This window comes from Sipha flava, unplaced genomic scaffold, assembly GCF_003268045.1.
Source record: "Sipha flava isolate LNK unplaced genomic scaffold, YSA_version1 461_pilon_pilon, whole genome shotgun sequence".
Classification (NCBI taxonomy): Eukaryota; Metazoa; Arthropoda; class Insecta; order Hemiptera; family Aphididae; genus Sipha; species Sipha flava.
In genome coordinates, this window is record NW_020273231.1 from 1 (window position 1) to 18,084 (window position 18,084).

At 22.8% G+C, this 18,084-nt stretch overlaps 3 protein-coding genes across 6 annotated transcripts; 2 read left to right on the forward strand and 1 right to left on the reverse strand.

The window, feature by feature from the left end:
• The first annotated feature begins 996 nt into the window (after positions 1-996).
• On the forward strand, positions 997-8,909 carry LOC112689678 (golgin subfamily A member 4-like). Of its 3 annotated transcripts, none has more exons than XM_025563511.1 (16): positions 997-1,065; positions 1,129-1,219; positions 1,278-1,390; positions 1,456-1,647; positions 1,711-1,866; positions 2,237-2,308; positions 2,381-2,606; positions 2,694-2,728; positions 2,808-4,101; positions 5,488-5,618; positions 6,832-6,975; positions 7,047-7,088; positions 7,191-7,303; positions 7,375-7,495; positions 8,187-8,276; positions 8,678-8,908. In XM_025563511.1, exons 1-16 carry the CDS (start codon positions 997-999, stop codon positions 8,696-8,698), a joined length of 2,910 nt encoding a protein of 969 aa, XP_025419296.1. In that variant the 3' UTR covers positions 8,699-8,908. The 3 variants fall into 3 exon arrangements, with proteins under 3 accessions (XP_025419296.1, XP_025419297.1, XP_025419298.1); XM_025563512.1 differs by having other exon boundaries at positions 7,050-7,088; XM_025563513.1 differs by lacking the exon at positions 7,047-7,088 and having other exon boundaries at positions 8,678-8,909.
• Positions 8,910-9,572: 663 nt separating this feature from the next.
• On the reverse strand, positions 9,573-11,511 carry LOC112689675 (transmembrane protein 177-like). The gene is made up of 3 exons (XM_025563508.1): positions 10,964-11,511; positions 10,367-10,604; positions 9,573-10,296 (listed from the first exon to the last, which is right to left on the reverse strand). The coding sequence occupies exons 1-3, from the start codon at positions 11,107-11,109 to the stop codon at positions 9,748-9,750; spliced, it is 933 nt and encodes a 310-aa protein (XP_025419293.1). The 5' UTR covers positions 11,110-11,511; the 3' UTR covers positions 9,573-9,747.
• A 133-nt stretch (positions 11,512-11,644) lies between these two features.
• On the forward strand, positions 11,645-18,039 carry LOC112689674 (ceramide synthase 6). 2 transcript variants are annotated; one of them, XM_025563507.1, is made up of 8 exons: positions 11,645-12,058; positions 12,138-12,371; positions 15,209-15,317; positions 15,441-15,662; positions 17,123-17,241; positions 17,313-17,460; positions 17,608-17,748; positions 17,962-18,039. In XM_025563507.1, the coding sequence occupies exons 1-7, from the start codon at positions 11,880-11,882 to the stop codon at positions 17,743-17,745; spliced, it is 1,149 nt and encodes a 382-aa protein (XP_025419292.1). In that variant the 5' UTR covers positions 11,645-11,879; the 3' UTR covers positions 17,746-17,748; positions 17,962-18,039. The 2 variants fall into 2 exon arrangements, with proteins under 2 accessions (XP_025419292.1, XP_025419291.1); XM_025563506.1 differs by lacking the exon at positions 17,962-18,039 and having other exon boundaries at positions 17,608-17,922.
• The last annotated feature ends 45 nt before the right edge of the window (positions 18,040-18,084 follow it).

Here is an 18,084-nt window from a genome sequence, read left to right on the forward strand (position 1 = left end):
ACATATGCTGACGATACCGCAATCCTTTCATCCAGTCAAGACACTCATGAAGCAAGCGGCCTGCTTCAAAAACATCTGAACAGCTTATCCCACTGATACAAGTCATGGAAAATTAAGATCAACGACTCTAAATCTTCTCATGTCATTTTCTCCCTCCACCCTAATGACTGTCTTCATATAACATTTGAGAACGCAATCATTCTTCATACAAATTAAGTCAAATATCTCGGTCTACTGTTTGATAGAAGACTCACCTGGGGCCCCCACCTCAATACTAAACGTAAACAACTAAATAGCCGCCTACACATCCTTAGGCCTCTCATGAAATCTAATATGTATATATCCAACTATTTACTACTCTACAAATCCTTACTGCAACCTATCTGGTCATACGGAATCGCTCTTTGGGGTACCGCTAAACCATCGAACATAAGAACCATACAAGCTTTCCAAGCCATCTGCCTCGGCATGATTGCTAAAACTTCTTGGTAGGTACGTCACATGTAGATCGTGATCTACAAAAGGAAATTGAGAATCGCTGATCTTAATCAATGTTTTTCAAATATACAAATATGAAGAAAAAATACCTACATATTAAATCTTAAATGCATTCAATCTAAATATTTATTGAACGAAATAAATAATCCAAATGCCTAGGTATCTAAAATAAACCAAAATATTTATATATATATAAATAAATAATTTGAAATAATATAATTTCAATATTTAATTAAAAATAATTCTGATCAATAAATTTAAATAAAATTTTAAAAATAAAATTTAAAATATAACAGAACTTTCTTAGTTATTTTAAGATCTATATAGATCTATAACTGAACGTGGCGTTTTGTTAAAAGTGACATGTCAAAGAATCCATACTTGATAACATAGACGTGAATGATAACGATAAGATAAGGAATATTTACAAGTAAACATTAAAACATTGAAGGTTTCTTCTCTATATAAAACAATAATATATTTTTACATATTTTCAAAATGTTTAAAAGACTAAAGGGTTCTATTGGAAAAATTGATGAACCAAAATCATCAAACTCTGTACCACAGGTAAGGCGTTTATTTGAAATTATAATGTATGGTATAGTTTTGGTACATTTGATTAACATTTAGAATCGTCCAGCTTGGAGTGGTTTTTCTACAATATCACCAATGAATTCAGAGATGGATGATTCACAATTTTGTATTGATGATGACATTGAAGGTAATTTTCATGTATTTATGTTTTTTTTTTTTTTTTTTTATTCAGTTTTAATTTATAGAAACACCCAAGAATTCTCCAGCACGTGTTGCCGTCAGTGAAAGTACTACTGTTGATCTAGGAAAATTTAGTCAATCATCATCATCATTAATGAATGATCAACTTTCTTTTCATGTAAGTCACTATTTAATACAATTAAATAATAATTTCCATCTGAAATTAATAATACATTATATTAGACCGATATTGAATCAGCGAGTGAATTAGATGATAGTGTTAGTGTTGTATCTGAGTATGCAAATGAAATAACAAAAGAAAATTTATATGCTGCATATAAAAAACTTCATGGACGTTACCATAAACATAAAATTAAGTATACTGAATTAAGTAATCATCTTAAACAAATATTAACATCTCATGATAAAGATAAGGTAAAAACATTTAAATAATATAATGGTACCTTTTTATAAAAATAACTCATCTTTTATTTTTAGAAAACTATGACAAAGGCTCAAGATAAACTACTTCAAAGAATTACAGAGCTTAAAGAACAGTGTACATTAGAACAAGCTGCTAAAGCCCATATGGAAGATGCATTAAGAAATGATATAGAAGAAAGAGATCACATAATATCAACTCTAAATACTAAGGTAAAAGTTTTATTTATTTTAAATTAAAAATGTTAGGTATCTAATAATACATTTGAAACTTAATTATAATTATGTATTTTCAATTAATTGAAATCTAAAATCTTCACAATTTATAAACATTTTATAGTATTAAATAACTTATTTTGTTTTATATTACCTATATGCTAATTTCATTATTATAATAATACTTCACAAGTATAATACATTTTTGGTTTCATCATTTTACTCTTAAAGTATAAAATTATATTATTGTAATACAGATTTTTATAATATGTTAAAAAAATTTTTAAAATAAATTTAATATTTTAAAACAATTTTATATTAGGGTTCATAATTAAGAATTAACTTATTTTTTATTTTGGATTTATAGATTGATTTATTGAGGGAAAATACTGGTGATAAATTTGAAAAAACATCTTCTTTAGATACTATTAATTTATCGGTATATAAATTCTATTAATAATTAAGTTTAAAAAAATGCAAAAACTAATTAACTGTTGGTGTAAATTTAAAGGCTAACTGTGAACAGTTGAATGAAGAATTGTCTTTAACAAAAGCAGAATGTGTATCATTAGAAAAACAAATTGAACTGCTAAAAAAAAGTGAAGAAACTACTTTACTAAGTCTAGCAGAAAATAAAATGGCTATTCATAAAGAACTTGAAACCAAAGAAGATCAAATTAAAAAATTAGAGAAAGTTATTAATGGACTTCAAATGGAAAATAAATTATTAATGAAAGGTGAAATTATTATTGAATTCATTTTCCAATTTTTTTTTTAAATAATAAAAATGTGTAATTAAATTGAATAATTGATGTACTTTATAGAAAAAGCTAGTCATTCATCTACAAATTCATATCAGGTTATATTATATCATTTTTAAATTATTAATTTATTTTTAATCTATTATACATAATATGTTTGTATGTGTATCATATTAGGTAAATATAAATCAGAATGTTCAAGAAGAAATAACTAAGCAATTGAATGAGATCGAAGGAGAAATGTCTTTGGCCTTTGAATTTAAAGAAAATGAATTAAAAGAATTAAGGAATCAAGTTAAAGTATTAGAACAGCGTTTAGAAGTACAAAAAGAAACAGATATTTCAATTGAGAATGTTTTAAAGAATAAAGAAAAAGAAATAAGTGATCTTAAATTAGTTATTTCGCGTTTAGAACAATGTTTAAATGATGATAAAGTTTCAAATTCAAAGAAAATTGATACATTTTTAAAAGAAATTGGAGAAAAATCACAAACTATTAAAAATTTAACAAATAAACTAAAAGAAATGGATAAGTTTAAACAAGACTATGAGAAAAATGAAAATGAAATACTTGATTTAAAAAATCAAATTATTCAAACTAAAAAAACAATAAAAGAAAATGAATTGTTGCGTGTTAAGGAACAAAATAAATGTATTGAAGAATTAAAACTAAAATCATTAGAAGTTTCTAATTTAAAAGAAGAATTAAAATTATTACAATGTACCTTAAAAGAAAATGAAATAAAATGTTTAAATCTTCAAAAAAAATATGATGAAATAAAATTTAAAAATACTAATCTAATAAAATCTGAAGAAGAATACAAATTGGAAATAAATAATCACAAAAAACTTAATGAGACATTACAACAGTCTATTCAACTAATAAAAAATGAAAAAGAAATGATTACTGAAGTTATGCAGTTAAAAATAGAAGAAAATAAATTAGAATATGATAAATTAAATAAATTGCATAAAGACATGTTAAGTCAATTAAATCAAGAAAAATTAAATAAAATTTCTGAAGAGCGTAGTATTGAGTCTGTTATTAAAGACTATAATCTTCTTACTGAAGAAAATGCTTATTTAAAAAAAGAACGACAGAAGATGCTTCAAACATTCCTTGATATGTTAAAAAAATTTAAAATTGATTTTGAAAATTTGAAGTCTTTTGTAAAAGAGCAATTGGCAGAATGGTCATTAAAGTTTGTTGAACATGTAAAACAACTAAAGACCGAATACTCAACACAAATAAAATTGTATCATAATAATTTTATTGAAACAAAACAAAAGGTAAGAGCTATTCAAGAAGCTTTTCTTGCTGTAAAACTGGATTGTATACAAAACCTAGAATATTTTAAAATTGAAATTATTGAAAAATGCAATAAAGATGTTATGAATAAATTGTATCAAAATAATGAAGAACTCGGCAAAACAAAATTGGATTTAGTAAAACTGCAAAAAGAAATTGATCGTAAGTGTAATTTTACACCGTCTATAGTATATAATTATTTTTTATATTATTAGTTTTCTTTTCAATTTGACTATTTAATATGTGTTATAAATTAACAATTAAATATAGTTTTGTCAGTTCAATGATCCTTGAACGATTGATTATATCATTAAAAACTTCCACTATTTGTTGAATGTATATAAATATATGTATACATATTAATATCCTGTGAATGCAATTTCAATTAATCAACTTAATCTTTTTCTGAATAACAATTTAACCAACTTGTCAGTGGTTTGCTTAATAGTTTTGTTGTAATCATTCGTTTTGTTAACCACATTTTTAAATTTTCTTTGGGGCAAGGAATGTATTGTTTTTTACTGTTGATTTCTTCCAGAAGGATTGCTTTAATCATTTATAGTATATTTTATTTAATTGGTATTTTCAGGAAATTTTTTTTGTAAAACATTGAACATTTAATACAAAATTCTATGTATGATTTTCTTGCAGAAAAATATCAAGTTTCTGGAGTGTTAATTTTTTTTTTATAAGTTAAAATTTTAAATTTTGACAGATTTCAAAGAATATTTGTGTAGTTAAAACAATGTATAACAATTTTTCATAGTAATAATTCATGCTTGAAAATTGAGTATAAAATTCCATAATAAAATTTTTTTTTTCAACAAAAATGTACTGGAAAGTTGCAAAAAAATGTATTAAGCATTAGATTATTTTATTAAACCAAAAAATAACTGTATGGAAGTATATAGTTATTAACTGAAAATTTATTAGCATTTCATAATTACATATACTATTATTACAAAATTATTTTGTAATTTTATTTATATAGCAATTTAAAATTTATTTAGACAAATAGAAAGTATTAAACTGTTGTTTAGGCAAATTAAACCATACTTAGGGGCCCTTTCTTGGGGCCTGGGCTCTCATCCAAGTACCAAAAGTTTTTGTAATAATGATACATCTATAATAATTTATTATTCATGTATGTTGGATATATAAAAATTAAAAGCAATTTTTACTAATATATTTATAAAAGGCCCCTTTATTTAGTAGCTGTCTTGGTACCCTGAGACTCATTAAGTTTATATTACAGATAGACTATCTGTTATATTTGTCTTTTTTTTACTTGAATTGTTTTTCAAAATCAATAGTACATTGATCTAAATTGTACAACACTAATTCACAATCAGAAATGGGTACTTGTATCTTACCCTTTGAATAATATTTATTTTAATGAGGTCCTTGAGAGATTGCAAAAAAAAAATGGTTTGCAAAAGTGAGAAGGTTGCTGATTCTCACCATTGAATTATTACTCCAAAAATATGGATAATTATTTAATTTAAAATATTAAATAAATATAGAGTTATAATTGTTGTGTTTCATTAGATTATAAAAAGAGTGAACAACGGTCAGTGAAAGCAGAAGTAAAAGAAACTATTCAGGAATTACAAGAATGCATAGAAATACAAAAAAAAACTTTTACTGATTTACAGGAAGAATATTCTCATTATCAAGTGGTAAGTTTGAGTTACTTAAAAATCTAGGTACATAAATTGTTCGAATTAATTATAATTTGTTTTTAAAAAAGCTCAAATAGTTTTAAATAATTTTAATAGTTTATAAATGGTTTACATTTTAAATTTTAAGTGAGTGAGTATGAGTATTTATTATATTTAGTAATATATAATTCTTCTTATGATAAGAGCAGTGGTTTTCAAACTTTTTATAAATGTAACAGAACTTATTTGTAATTTACTTAACTTACATTTTTCATAACATTTTTATGGTATATAAATTTAAAATTCTTAGGTATATATAATTTAGTTGGAAATTTATTGTTTTTAAAGTAGAAAGTTAAATAAATTGTATGTAAACAAACTAATCTTCCTGTTGTGTACATGTATCTATTTAAATTGTTATAGTTAGTTAACGATGAATGGGGATTCGAATTACAAAAATTGTTGAGAAGGTTATGTCTGATTCAAAATTAAATGTTACAACAATTATGCCATATCATATGTACAGGTATATTGTAACACAGGTTGAAAACCACTGAATTCAAGTTCCATTTTTCAATTCTTAGATTACTTTAATGTAAACAAAATGAGGCAAATATTTATTATTAATTCTGACTTAAATAATTGTTTAACTCCATAAATATAATATTGCCCATTCTATGGTTTTAAAAATTAAGCAGATAAATATATTACCTTTATTAGTAATATTTATTATATACTCATTACTAGGCTTAGGGACTTATAGCTCTAAAAAATACCCAAATATGCACCTAAAAATAATTGTACATACGCTAAGATATGCCCAAAAAAATTAAATATAACAAATATATAGTAAAATTAAATATTTATTTAATTAGAATTTATATTATAATAAACACTGAACAAGTAATCGAAATTATTTAATAAAATAATATCTATTATCTGATATCGTCCATCAGACCCCTATAAACGGTCGATACAGGTTTATAGGATTATTTATACCTACACAAAAATTAAAAGTAGTAGTTTGTAGATAGCATATATATTTTTTCGATCATTCAAATATGTATGTATAGTTGTAACTTATAAAGTTATACCATATATGTATCTATATTTTTTGTGTAATTAATGTCATTTAATATTTTTACATTTTTAAAATGTAAAATAATAAGTAAAACATAGAAATGCCAGTTTCGTGAATAATATGATATATTTATAATACTTATTTTCCTAGAATGAAAAGAAGAAATGGACAGATAAATTAATAGAAACTGAAAAAAAATGGTTAGAAAAAATGGATAACTATAAAAAAATGATGGACACAGAACATAGAGATGAAATAGAAGCTTTAACCAACGAATGGACCAATGAAAGAAAAGTTAGAAAAATAATATATATTTTCAGCATTTCCTTTTACTTTTTTTTTTTTTCATTTTATTTTTATTTCAGCTGAATGCACAGTTTAAGAATGCTGAATATAAAAATGAAGAGGTGCTTTTTTATTATTATTTTTTCCTTTCATTTGATTTTTGAATATAAGACAGCTTAAAAATTATATTAATCAAGTTATAAAATAATAATTTATATTTTTAGACTCTTGAAAAAATAATTCAAGATGTTGAAACCACTTCACAACGTGAGGAAGTTCTCCAACGCCAAACTATTAAACTTAATAAAGAGCTATCCGAATTAAAAAAAATGTACAGGTAAATTATTTAGTGAATATAATATTCTTTAATATTATATATTTTTATATATTTAAAATTTAATTATTTAGAAACGAAGTTCACAGTAAACATCAAAACATTGATGGAGATAATGACAATGAAAAAGGTGGATGTGAAATGGAATACTTAAGAAATATTTTGTACGAATATATGATGGGAAAACAACCTATGGTAAATGAATAAATTAAGAAATTAACACAATTTATAAATTATATTAATAGTAAAATTAACTTTATCAGTTCAGTAAGCGGGACTTTGTTGTACTTTACTTGGTTACCAATGGAATTTTGACACTTCATTATTTTACTTGTTGTAATCAATGTACTCATAATAAAATCATCTTGGTATCATTAAAAATAAAATATCAATAATAACTAATAAATATTTTTATAATTCAGTGATTTTACAATTTTATTAATTAAATTATCCATTAATAGTTTATTGTAATATTTTTTGTATGAAATCATTTCTAAATAGATCATGGTGTTTATTATATATTTCTATTATAGAGTATATTGAAGTTAGGTTTTGTAAAAATAATGTATAAATGACAATAACTTAATTTTATAATTGTAGGAAGTAGAGATCATAGCTAAAGCATAATAAATGATTTTGAGGGCTTATAAAAATAATAAAAAGGTAATGCTACCTAGTCATTGGATCAAAACCTCTTATTACAACCAATTGTTTGTTATACAATTATGATTTATAACTGTTAGTTTTGTATCTATTTGTTAACAAAGACTTATATATTTTAATATTCATCTTATAATAAATACTCTTTAATATTAAATTGTTAAATAAATTATCATCCACATTTTCGAGAGTTAATATTTATTTTTAATTTGTTGTTGCTATTTAGGTTTTGGCAAAAGTCTTAGCTGCAATAGTAAAATTTGATTCAAATCAATTGAATACAATATTACAAAAAGAGGAACAGAAAGTTTCTTTGGTAAGTTTAATATTGTAATATATTTATATTTATATATATGTGATTGTTATAAATTATTATATAATGTTGGAGATGAGTGATACATTTTTAATTTAAATTCATGATACTTATTTTTATTTTTAACATTCAAATTGTTTTTCCTTCAAATATTTACTATTAAATTATATGGTTATCATTATATTTATTATTTATATATATAAAAAAAATGTATACATATATTTTAATAAAGTGTTATAAATTAATACATAATGATGTACTCATCAAATATGGAATTAATATTAAAAAAAAATTTTAATTTTTGATATTAAGCAATATATTTGTTAGCATCAAGGAATTAAAAATTGTATCACTTGTCTTACTTTACAATTTAATTGAATACACATTTTATTTTTATTTTAAAGTTAAAAACTCTTGGATTGTGATGTTAATAATTCAGAAGCTGTATTAAGTAAAATGTTAATTGTCATCTCAACAATAACTTCACCACACTCATTATTCTTTAAAAGTTTTCTTAAGCAATTTTTTTCTTAGTGCAATTATTTTATGGTAATTTTGTTTTTAAATTGTATAATGTATCATGTATGGTTGCCATATTAAGTAACTATATGTTAATATTATTATAGTGTTTAATTTATATAAGGTAATCTAAATAATGTATTATTATTTATATTGTTATTTATTTTTAATCAAACAAATAATATCAAATATATGTATGAAATAGCAATTAAACAAATTATATTATACTATTTAGTGTGTTGATGCTATAGATTTTCAGATGACATATATTATATTCAGTTTAAAAGTACAAGGCAGAATATTATCAATATATTTGCCTATATATATCTCAAAAAAGAAATCAATAACCTACTAGAATTGGAATTGAGTTCTAAACCTTCAAAATCTAACTAGATTAATATTAGGTCAATTTGTAAGTATTAATTAATCCAGAAAATACCTTCTACAGAAGGCTTACAAAAGTATAAGAAAATTATCGCTTTGGTCAACACTATTTATATGGGAACAAAAATAAATATTATAATTTGTAATTGAAGTGTAGACAAAGGCAAATTTACACAATTACGAGTATGTTTAGAAATATAACTATGTATAATATATAATGGTATACAAAAACTTAGAAATATTCAATTATTTTAAACAATAATATTACCTATATTCAGCTTGAATACCAAACTATTTTACAATTAATAGATATTCAATATTTATGTTGAATGTTAAATATAGTTTAAATATAGATTAAATTTGTTATATTTTTTTTTTAACATAAATTTAGGCTGATTGATTATGATAAAATATTTATTAAAAATTTCAAATATGATTTTCTACAAAAGTCTGTAATAATCGACAGAAAAAATAAATTAAAACATCAAACATTTTTTTTTACAATAATTGAGTTCTTATTACTTTATAGTTGTATCCTAGTAATCTAAAATAATAGCACATCATATTACAATTAGCTTTTGTTGTTTTCATTTTTCAACTTTTTCTCGAGGTATGCTTTTCTATAAGTCAAGGGTAGTTCTGAAAACAATGAAATGAATGAATGTTTGTTTCCATTCTCAGAGTATAGCTGATCTCCATTAGGTACAATATCTCTTAGAGCTAAATTTCTTTGAATTAGTTTTTCATAATATTCTATTCCACCATGAATGTATTCTTCATTAATATTACAAAGTTTTTTATCAGCTTGAATTTGATAAAAGTTTTCAATTCCAGTACGTAATAATAAACATATAAATACTCCTACATTACATAATAAAAATAATGCTAAAAATCTAATTTTAATTGGGTTGGCTGGTAATAAATTCAGGATAGTATTTCCTAATAAGTACATTGGTATTGAAATCATAGACCATGAAATAGACTTAATAAATATTTGAGAATTATCGGTAAGAATTAATTCTCGAGCAATGCTGTATTTTTTAGCAGATTCACTGAGGTTTAATGAATCCATAAATTTTTTGCTTGATTCAGAGTTTTCTTTCATAAGATAAATATAATCCTATATAAAAAAGAAATTTAATAACTAATTTTTTTTTAAAATAATTAATTCTATTCAAATTATACTATACTTGTAGTTCTAAATTTTCAGCATTTGAACTTGAAATAATATCATTTAAATCATAATAGCTTGGAATTCCTATATAACAACCAGTACGGTAATTTATACAACCAATATTAATTGGATCAAGTCCTTCAGCTACAAATGGTGTTGAAAATATTTTTTGAAAATCTGTAAGCTTAATATCACGAGTTACATCATCATGTAATTTTCGAAGTGATTCACTAAGTACAACAGGTTTTTTATTTCTGAAAATAGTTTGAACAAAATTAAAGCTTTTAATTAAAAATACAAGATAGATACCAAGACAAATATGATAAAATATTGAAAAAATAATAATCATGGTATGGATTAAAGGTATTTGTTGGTAATTAATGAAGGTAAGTTTTTTAAAATAATTTACAAAATTATCCTACACTAAATATAGTATATTTTTAAAGAAAAATTAATTGAAATTAGCACATAATTTATCATTATTTCTTAGTAGTTTTACAGAATTTAATGAGTTCAATTTTTTAAAATTACTTCATAGGTAATATTATAAAGAATTTGATTGTTTTTCCTTTAAACTAATAGTATGTTAAGGATTAATACATTTAAAACGTACTTGGTTGCTTCTTTACAAACTTGAACATATAGTTTATTAAGAAATACGTTGGCAGTTAACTCTGTAAAACCCGCACCAATGGTTATAGCACATAAGCTATTAACTAGAAAATCTGAAGTAACTCTTAACTTGAAGAATTTATTCATGATTTTTGAAATAGAATATAATTTTAAATTAATAATTTAATAATTCGAAGAAACTCTAATATTATAGCAAACTCGGTTGGAAATATTATCACTATTCGCTAATCACAAATACGCATTCTGCGATAAAAGTAACACAAGTAATTTGATTCAGTAATTATCACACCTATCACTTTATTTAGTTCAATTCAGATCCAAGTACCACATGTTATTTTTATCACTATTTTCGGTTTGTTATATTAACGGATTTTATTTTATAATAAATATTCATTAATACACAATAAACAATTAAGATACATGTAGCTAATTTTTAATTACTAATTAATTTGAGTAAATTTGTACAAACACATCAGATTGCTGTTAAGACAGTTCAATTGTTTTATATCGCCTATTATCGATGAGAGCCAGCTTGGTTGCCGGCCGGCCGGCCGGCACCCCTACCATTTACCACAACTCCACCCATAACCATATCGTACCAATAGTTGTTTATCATTTTGTTTTTTCTTCCTTACACAAACCATAATTTTTAGTAGAGTGGTTATTTTAACCGCCCATAATCGACTCTCGATTCATTTGTAAATTTGTTGCCTCTGCGTTGATCAATTTGTTTCTATGAGATTTTTATCTTTCTCATGACGATAATTTTTTTACTGTAAAACGCAAAACAGTGACACATATAAATACATTTGGACATCCGGGTTTGCAATTGTTTTCACGGTGTGTTTTTGACGGATGATGACTCTTGTTAATCACCAGTGGCCGTTGGTATCGTAATGTGGGTACTTCGACAAGTTATTGATGCCTTCTGGTCGCCGGACATTTGGTTACCTCCAAATACCAAATGGTCAGACTTGGAACCAAATGAACGGGTGCAATATACTGATCATCGACATCTGTTCTATCCACTACCTATGGCAATTGTTGTACTACTAATAAGATATCTTTTAGAAAAGTATGTGCTATTTTATAGATATTTTTAAAACTAATCAACATCAAGCTTGGTATACAGTTAATGTTATTAATATTTGCAGGCATTGTTTTTCGCCATTAGGTGTATCTTTGGGTATTAAGAGTAATAAACCAAAACGAGCTCCAAATAATGATATATTGGAGGAGACATTTGCAAAAAATAGCAAATGGAATCATAAAGAAGTTGTAGGTCTAGCCAAGAGGCTTGATTGGACAGAACGACAAGTAGAACGATGGTTAAGATTGAGACGAGTTCAAGGCAAGCCATCGACACTTATCAAATTCTGCGAGAGCTGGTAAGATTAAATTATTATTATTGAATGATCCTTTTAATTATTATTTTAATATTTGTATTCCGGCATTTTCTTTTAATCTACAACTTTTACTATTGTTTTTAATTCCATCATCATTTTAAGTAATTTTATAAAAAATTAATTACATTTTTAATAAAATAAGTACTTTTAAATAATATTTTAATTCTTAAATTATTAAATAAACAATAAATAATGTATACATATTATTGTAATGCTTATATTTAAAATTTAAATATTTGTTTTAAATTTTCTTTAATTGATTAATCATTTTTTTGTTTTATTTATTATAACCAAAGTCAAAGGCCAAAGACTAACTGATAAAATAATATTTTCTATATGGCATCCCTTAATTAATATAAATTAGGTTATGAAGTTAACATGTTAAATACATGTTATGTTCTAATTAGAAAAATCTGAAGATAAGACAGCATTAGAGATGTTGAAATTTATTGAAATAAAATATTATGTATCTTAATTTTATAAAATTTGATATTATGTAGAAGTATTATCTTAAAACAATGTTTGGTATGAGTCAGTTATGGTTATTAATGTTAAAAGTATTGAATTATTACCTTCTGCATCAACCATAACAAAATTAATTATAATGTCTCATTTTATATTATTACTTATCAGTGAATTTATTCTAAATTTTATTGTATAATTTAATTTAAAGTTTATTTATTTGTTACTGTTAACTATAAAAAAAATACTATACACATTTTATTTTTATTTTAACATTTAATAAATATATTTGTTGATAAATATTTATTTAATTCTTTATAAAGTATACACTCTAAATTGCAAACTTATATCAACAATTATGAAAAAAATAACTTATGTATACAGTATTTGTAAGGCCAGAAGTACAGTGTCAATTAAGATTACAATTTTCATTAAATATACTATATTTAATATAGAAAAACAATAATGCATGACATAGTCAGTTTTATTTGACTTCTTACATCATTGTTTGAATTGAATAGTTAAAATTATTAACAAAGTGCTTCTACGAAAACAAGATGTATTACATCAAAATTACATAATATCTTTATTTCTAAGTGGCATATTACTAATTTACATATTTTATTTAACTCTGTTATACAATATTTGTATAAATATATCACACAATTATAATATATTCCATTAAAAAAAAAAAAAAAACATACATTTTTACTGTAATTAAATATTAACTATTAAAACTATCATTTCAAGTAATACATTGTATCAAAATAACACATGAATGATTTATATAAATTATTATATAATATTAAACTTGATATTATGTGATGAGTCATGGTTTAGGTGAAACCTTTTTTCCCCTATACATTTCAGTATTTTACTATTTATAAGATATGGAAAATATATTGGTGTACATTGCATGTTTTAATGTTATGAATATAGTAGAAGTACCTTATATCCACTAACTTCTTTCATATTAAGTAATAGATTTATTAGTTTTTATCAAATAATACAGATAAATATTTTATGAATAAATAATTTATGGAAATTAAGATTATGTAATCCATTTTTATCAATGTTGATTATCCATTTCTTCCTAAGACTAGGAGAGAAAATAATTATTAACATATTTATTAATCATAAGTATTTCTAATTATATAACTCTTTGAAATACTTAATCAGCTTTTTTGGAATGCATCTAAAAACATCTATTATATATTTTATTTTTTATGTTAAAGTTGTTAAATTGACAATAATATTTATCAAATTATAAATATTAAATTACAATTTTATTATATTTACAATTTTTGTTTATTTTAATGATATCTTGTGTATCATAAAGTTTATTATTTTATTCATTTTTGAAATAAATTAAATTATTGATTGTTATGTGTTAGGTATCTGTGTATACTTACTGTATTACAAGTGTATACTATGTATATACTATTTTTATTGTAAATTAATACTTAAAATATATTATTTATTTGTTTAAACAATAAAGTATTATGTATAATGATTCATTGTTTTAAATCCAATTCATTTGGAATGTTGGAATTCTTTAATATTTTATAATTTTTGGTTCATTCATCATTTTTATAAACAACATTTCTTTGTAGTATTTAATAATGTTTATTCTCCATGTTTTCTAGTAAGAAAAATCTGTACCATGTATTAATAAAAAAAATGAAGCTTTATAAATATTTTATATTATATTTTACATCTACGGTATAGTATGCCTAGCAGCAGCAATTAATTGAAATATAGGCTATGCATTTATTATAGTTTATATTTTATTGTATTTAAATATAAAATTAGAGTATTAGTTAAATAAGTTAATATATATTTTACAGGTGAAGGGTAGAAAAATTCAAATTTAGATAACAAATTTCAAAAAAACATGCTTAAATGTAAGAAAAAATAATAATTTGGTTTCATATGAATGTCATTTTAAGATTTTTTGAAAATAATTGAATATCATTATTTATTTTGTATGGTAAACACGAAATATTGACTTTCAAATTAATAATTACTTTAATGGTCAAATGGTCATAATTTTAATTTTTAATTTTTTAATTTAGTACTTTAATAAATTGTATTAACTATTTTTTATTTCCATGTTTTTTATACTAATAAAATAACTTGTAAACTAGTATTCACTAAAATCTTTATTTTTCATTTATATTACAACTAGAATTATTTTTTAATCAATTGATATATTATAAATATTTAAGATTAAAAATAAATATTTATTAATTAATTATTCATATGTGTTTATCTATATTGTATAGCTTATGGGTTTCATATTTGCAACCCAAATTGTGTCATGCTTTTTAACAATACATTTAATTTATTAATTTTAGTTGGCGATGCTTTTATTACACATTCTCATTCCATTATGGTCTTGTATTTTTATGGAGTAAACCCTGGTTATGGAATATAGATTATTGTTGGATTGGATACCCACATCAGGTAAACTAGCTATTAAAGGGAAAACATTTTTCTTTGATTTTTATATAGATAATATTTAAATTAATATTGCTTGTATTTTTTTATTAGATTTAATACTTATATTTTTATATTATTTTTTTATAGGGTGTCACAAAAGATACATGGTGGTACTATATGATTTCATTATCATTCTACTGGGCATTAGCTGTTTCTCAATTTTTCGATGTCAAACGTAAAGATTTTTGGCAAATGTTTGTTCATCATATATGTACTATATGTTTATTATCTTTTTCATGGATATGTAATTTTCATAGAATTGGAACTCTTGTACTATTAACACATGATTGTGGTGATATTTTCCTCGAGGTAACATATTTTTAATTTTTTATTGAATTTATCTAAGAATTATATTTTATTACATTAAATAAAAGTTAATATAATAACGAAATGCATATAAAACAAAAAAAATAAATTTTGAAACTTATAGGATCATAGGTTAAATAATTAAGATAATAATACTTCATGTAAACTAAAATAAAAATATAAAATATAATTTGTTTAATTAATTAAACTAGAGATCATTATAGTATGTTTAAATACAATTTTGGAAAATGAAGGTTATACTTTATAATAAATTTAGTAATTTAAAAAACTTAAAATTATTTAAATTATGTGTTCATTGTATCCTAAAATAATGATAATATTATTTTTTAACCTTCATTATATGTTTTGATTCATGTATACAATTGAACTGATATGAACAGTAATGATGGTAGCATTAACAATTAGTAATTATTTTACATGCTACTAACTAGTATTAGAAGATTTATCAATTGATAAATAAAGTATAAAAAAATGTATTGAAAACTATCAGATTTTTTTTTTTTTTTTTGTTTTATGGTTATAATATTAATAATAACCACTTCATACTGCAATTATGATGCTTTGAAATAGTTGTCTTATTTGTAGGGATTAGCATTGGCTTTACGTGTTGTACTACATATTTCACAGTGACAATAATGCAATTTGAATAAGATTATATATAATATATTATTATTAAACATTAGAATCAGAAAATGTAAGAAAAATTTAATAAATGCTATATATAGTTAAAAAATTCAATATTTTATATCAAATTTAAGTAACTCTTATGCCATGCATATTATGCTTGTCACTTTTTTTATAATTTAATAATTTTTCTTGATAATTATTTTCTATTTTATTTTTACAGTAAAATTATCTTTCAAAATTTTCTTAAATATTTTCTCACAAAAACAAAAACTTTTTTATTATATTGTATGGGTTGGTAGGTTATTGTGTAAGGTGATATTAGTGTTAGCTTGAGTGAAAATCTTAATGGAGGATATGCGTTCCTCTTAGTATAGAATTTCACCTCAGAAGCGCACCCTCCATGAGATTGGTAATAAATTAAATGGTGACACTGTATTTAAGTATTGCCTCATGCTCCTAGGCTGCAATATCCCTGATCTATTTATTGTTTTATTTTAATTTATATTTTTCTAAAGAAATAAAGATATAATCAGTTTAAGATTATTGTATTGCTTCTGTCAAAATAAATATTCGACTATCTAATTATGTATATGATGATTTTTTTTCATATTGATTAACTACAAAATAAAAACATTTTGAGAATGGTTTATGTTTATAAATGCCCTTATACCATACTGATAAAATATTTTACCAACTATTAAATATTTATAAGAGAAATGTCTGTCTTTTTAGTTTCTTGCATAAGTATTTTCATTTTTAGATTATTTAAAGTTCTGTCCAGTGAAACTTATTAAATCACTTATTTTATTTTACAGTGTGCAAAAATGGCTAAATATGCCAAATATCAAAAACTATGCGACTTAATTTCAGTGGTATTTATTGTAGTTTGGTTGGTTACAAGAATTGGTCTGTTCCCTTTTTGGATCTTATACAGGTTAATAATTTTTAATTGGTTTTATATCATTAAACATATTTTTAACTGTAACAATTTGATTTTAAATTTAGTACATCAGTCAATGCGCCAGAAGTAGTAAATCAAATGTTTCCAGCTTATTATATATTTAATGGACTACTATTTCTTTTACTGGGTCTACATCTTTATTGGACTCACTTAATTTTGAGAATTGCATATCTGTCGTGGAATTCTGGAAAAGTAAATAATTAAAAAAAAATTAATTTTGTAATTATATTTTATCTAATATTCTTTAACATTATTTATTTTACATATTTTTATTAAAATTAAAATTAGTAAATTTATATATTAATTAATAATTTTCTAATAAGTACTTAACATTTTCAGATGGATGGAGATATTCGTAGTTCTTCTAGTGACGAAATTACTTTAGATGATGATTCAAATATAAAAATAGATGATGATTCAAATACCAAAACAGATGATGAAATTATTGATTGGTTACCACCAAATGGCTTACTTTAAATTGTACTATATTTATTTAATCTTTGTTTTATTGAGTTTTGTTTTGAATCATTTCAAAAGCACTTTAGGTATTTATGTAAATATTTTTGTGTTCCAGAATATTAATCATATTATTCCCTATTTAACATTTTAAGACAAAAAGTGTTAACTTTATTATGAAAACAGCTACTTAAATGAGAAGTTTGTTTATATATTATGAATACTTAAATGTTTCAGATTCAGCTCTAGTCATCTATAAGCAAAAAAATTTCATACAAGATATTTACCATAAATATAACTTTTTATATGCAATTATTTTAGTTTGTTAGGTTTTAGTTTTTTTTATAAATATAATTAAAT

Excerpts from the sequence above, each read along its gene's own strand:
- LOC112689674 (XM_025563507.1), top strand. The coding sequence starts at position 11,880 with ATGTGGGTACTTCGACAAGTTATTGATGCCTTCTGGTCGCCGGACATT. Across the intron at positions 12,372-15,208 it reads ATCAAATTCTGCGAGAGCTG|TTGGCGATGCTTTTATTACA; the intron begins GTAAGATTAAAT and ends TATTAATTTTAG. Across the intron at positions 17,242-17,312 it reads CCTTTTTGGATCTTATACAG|TACATCAGTCAATGCGCCAG; the intron begins GTTAATAATTTT and ends TTTTAAATTTAG.
- LOC112689678 (XM_025563511.1), top strand. The coding sequence starts at position 997 with ATGTTTAAAAGACTAAAGGGTTCTATTGGAAAAATTGATGAACCAAAA. Across the intron at positions 5,619-6,831 it reads AATATTCTCATTATCAAGTG|AATGAAAAGAAGAAATGGAC; the intron begins GTAAGTTTGAGT and ends TTATTTTCCTAG. Across the intron at positions 8,277-8,677 it reads AGGAACAGAAAGTTTCTTTG|TTAAAAACTCTTGGATTGTG; the intron begins GTAAGTTTAATA and ends TTTATTTTAAAG.
- LOC112689675 (XM_025563508.1), bottom strand. The coding sequence starts at position 11,109 with ATGAATAAATTCTTCAAGTTAAGAGTTACTTCAGATTTTCTAGTTAAT. Across the intron at positions 10,605-10,963 it reads GTTTGTAAAGAAGCAACCAA|AAATAAAAAACCTGTTGTAC; the intron begins GTACGTTTTAAA and ends AACTATTTTCAG. Across the intron at positions 10,297-10,366 it reads CTGAAAATTTAGAACTACAA|GATTATATTTATCTTATGAA; the intron begins GTATAGTATAAT and ends TTTTTTATATAG.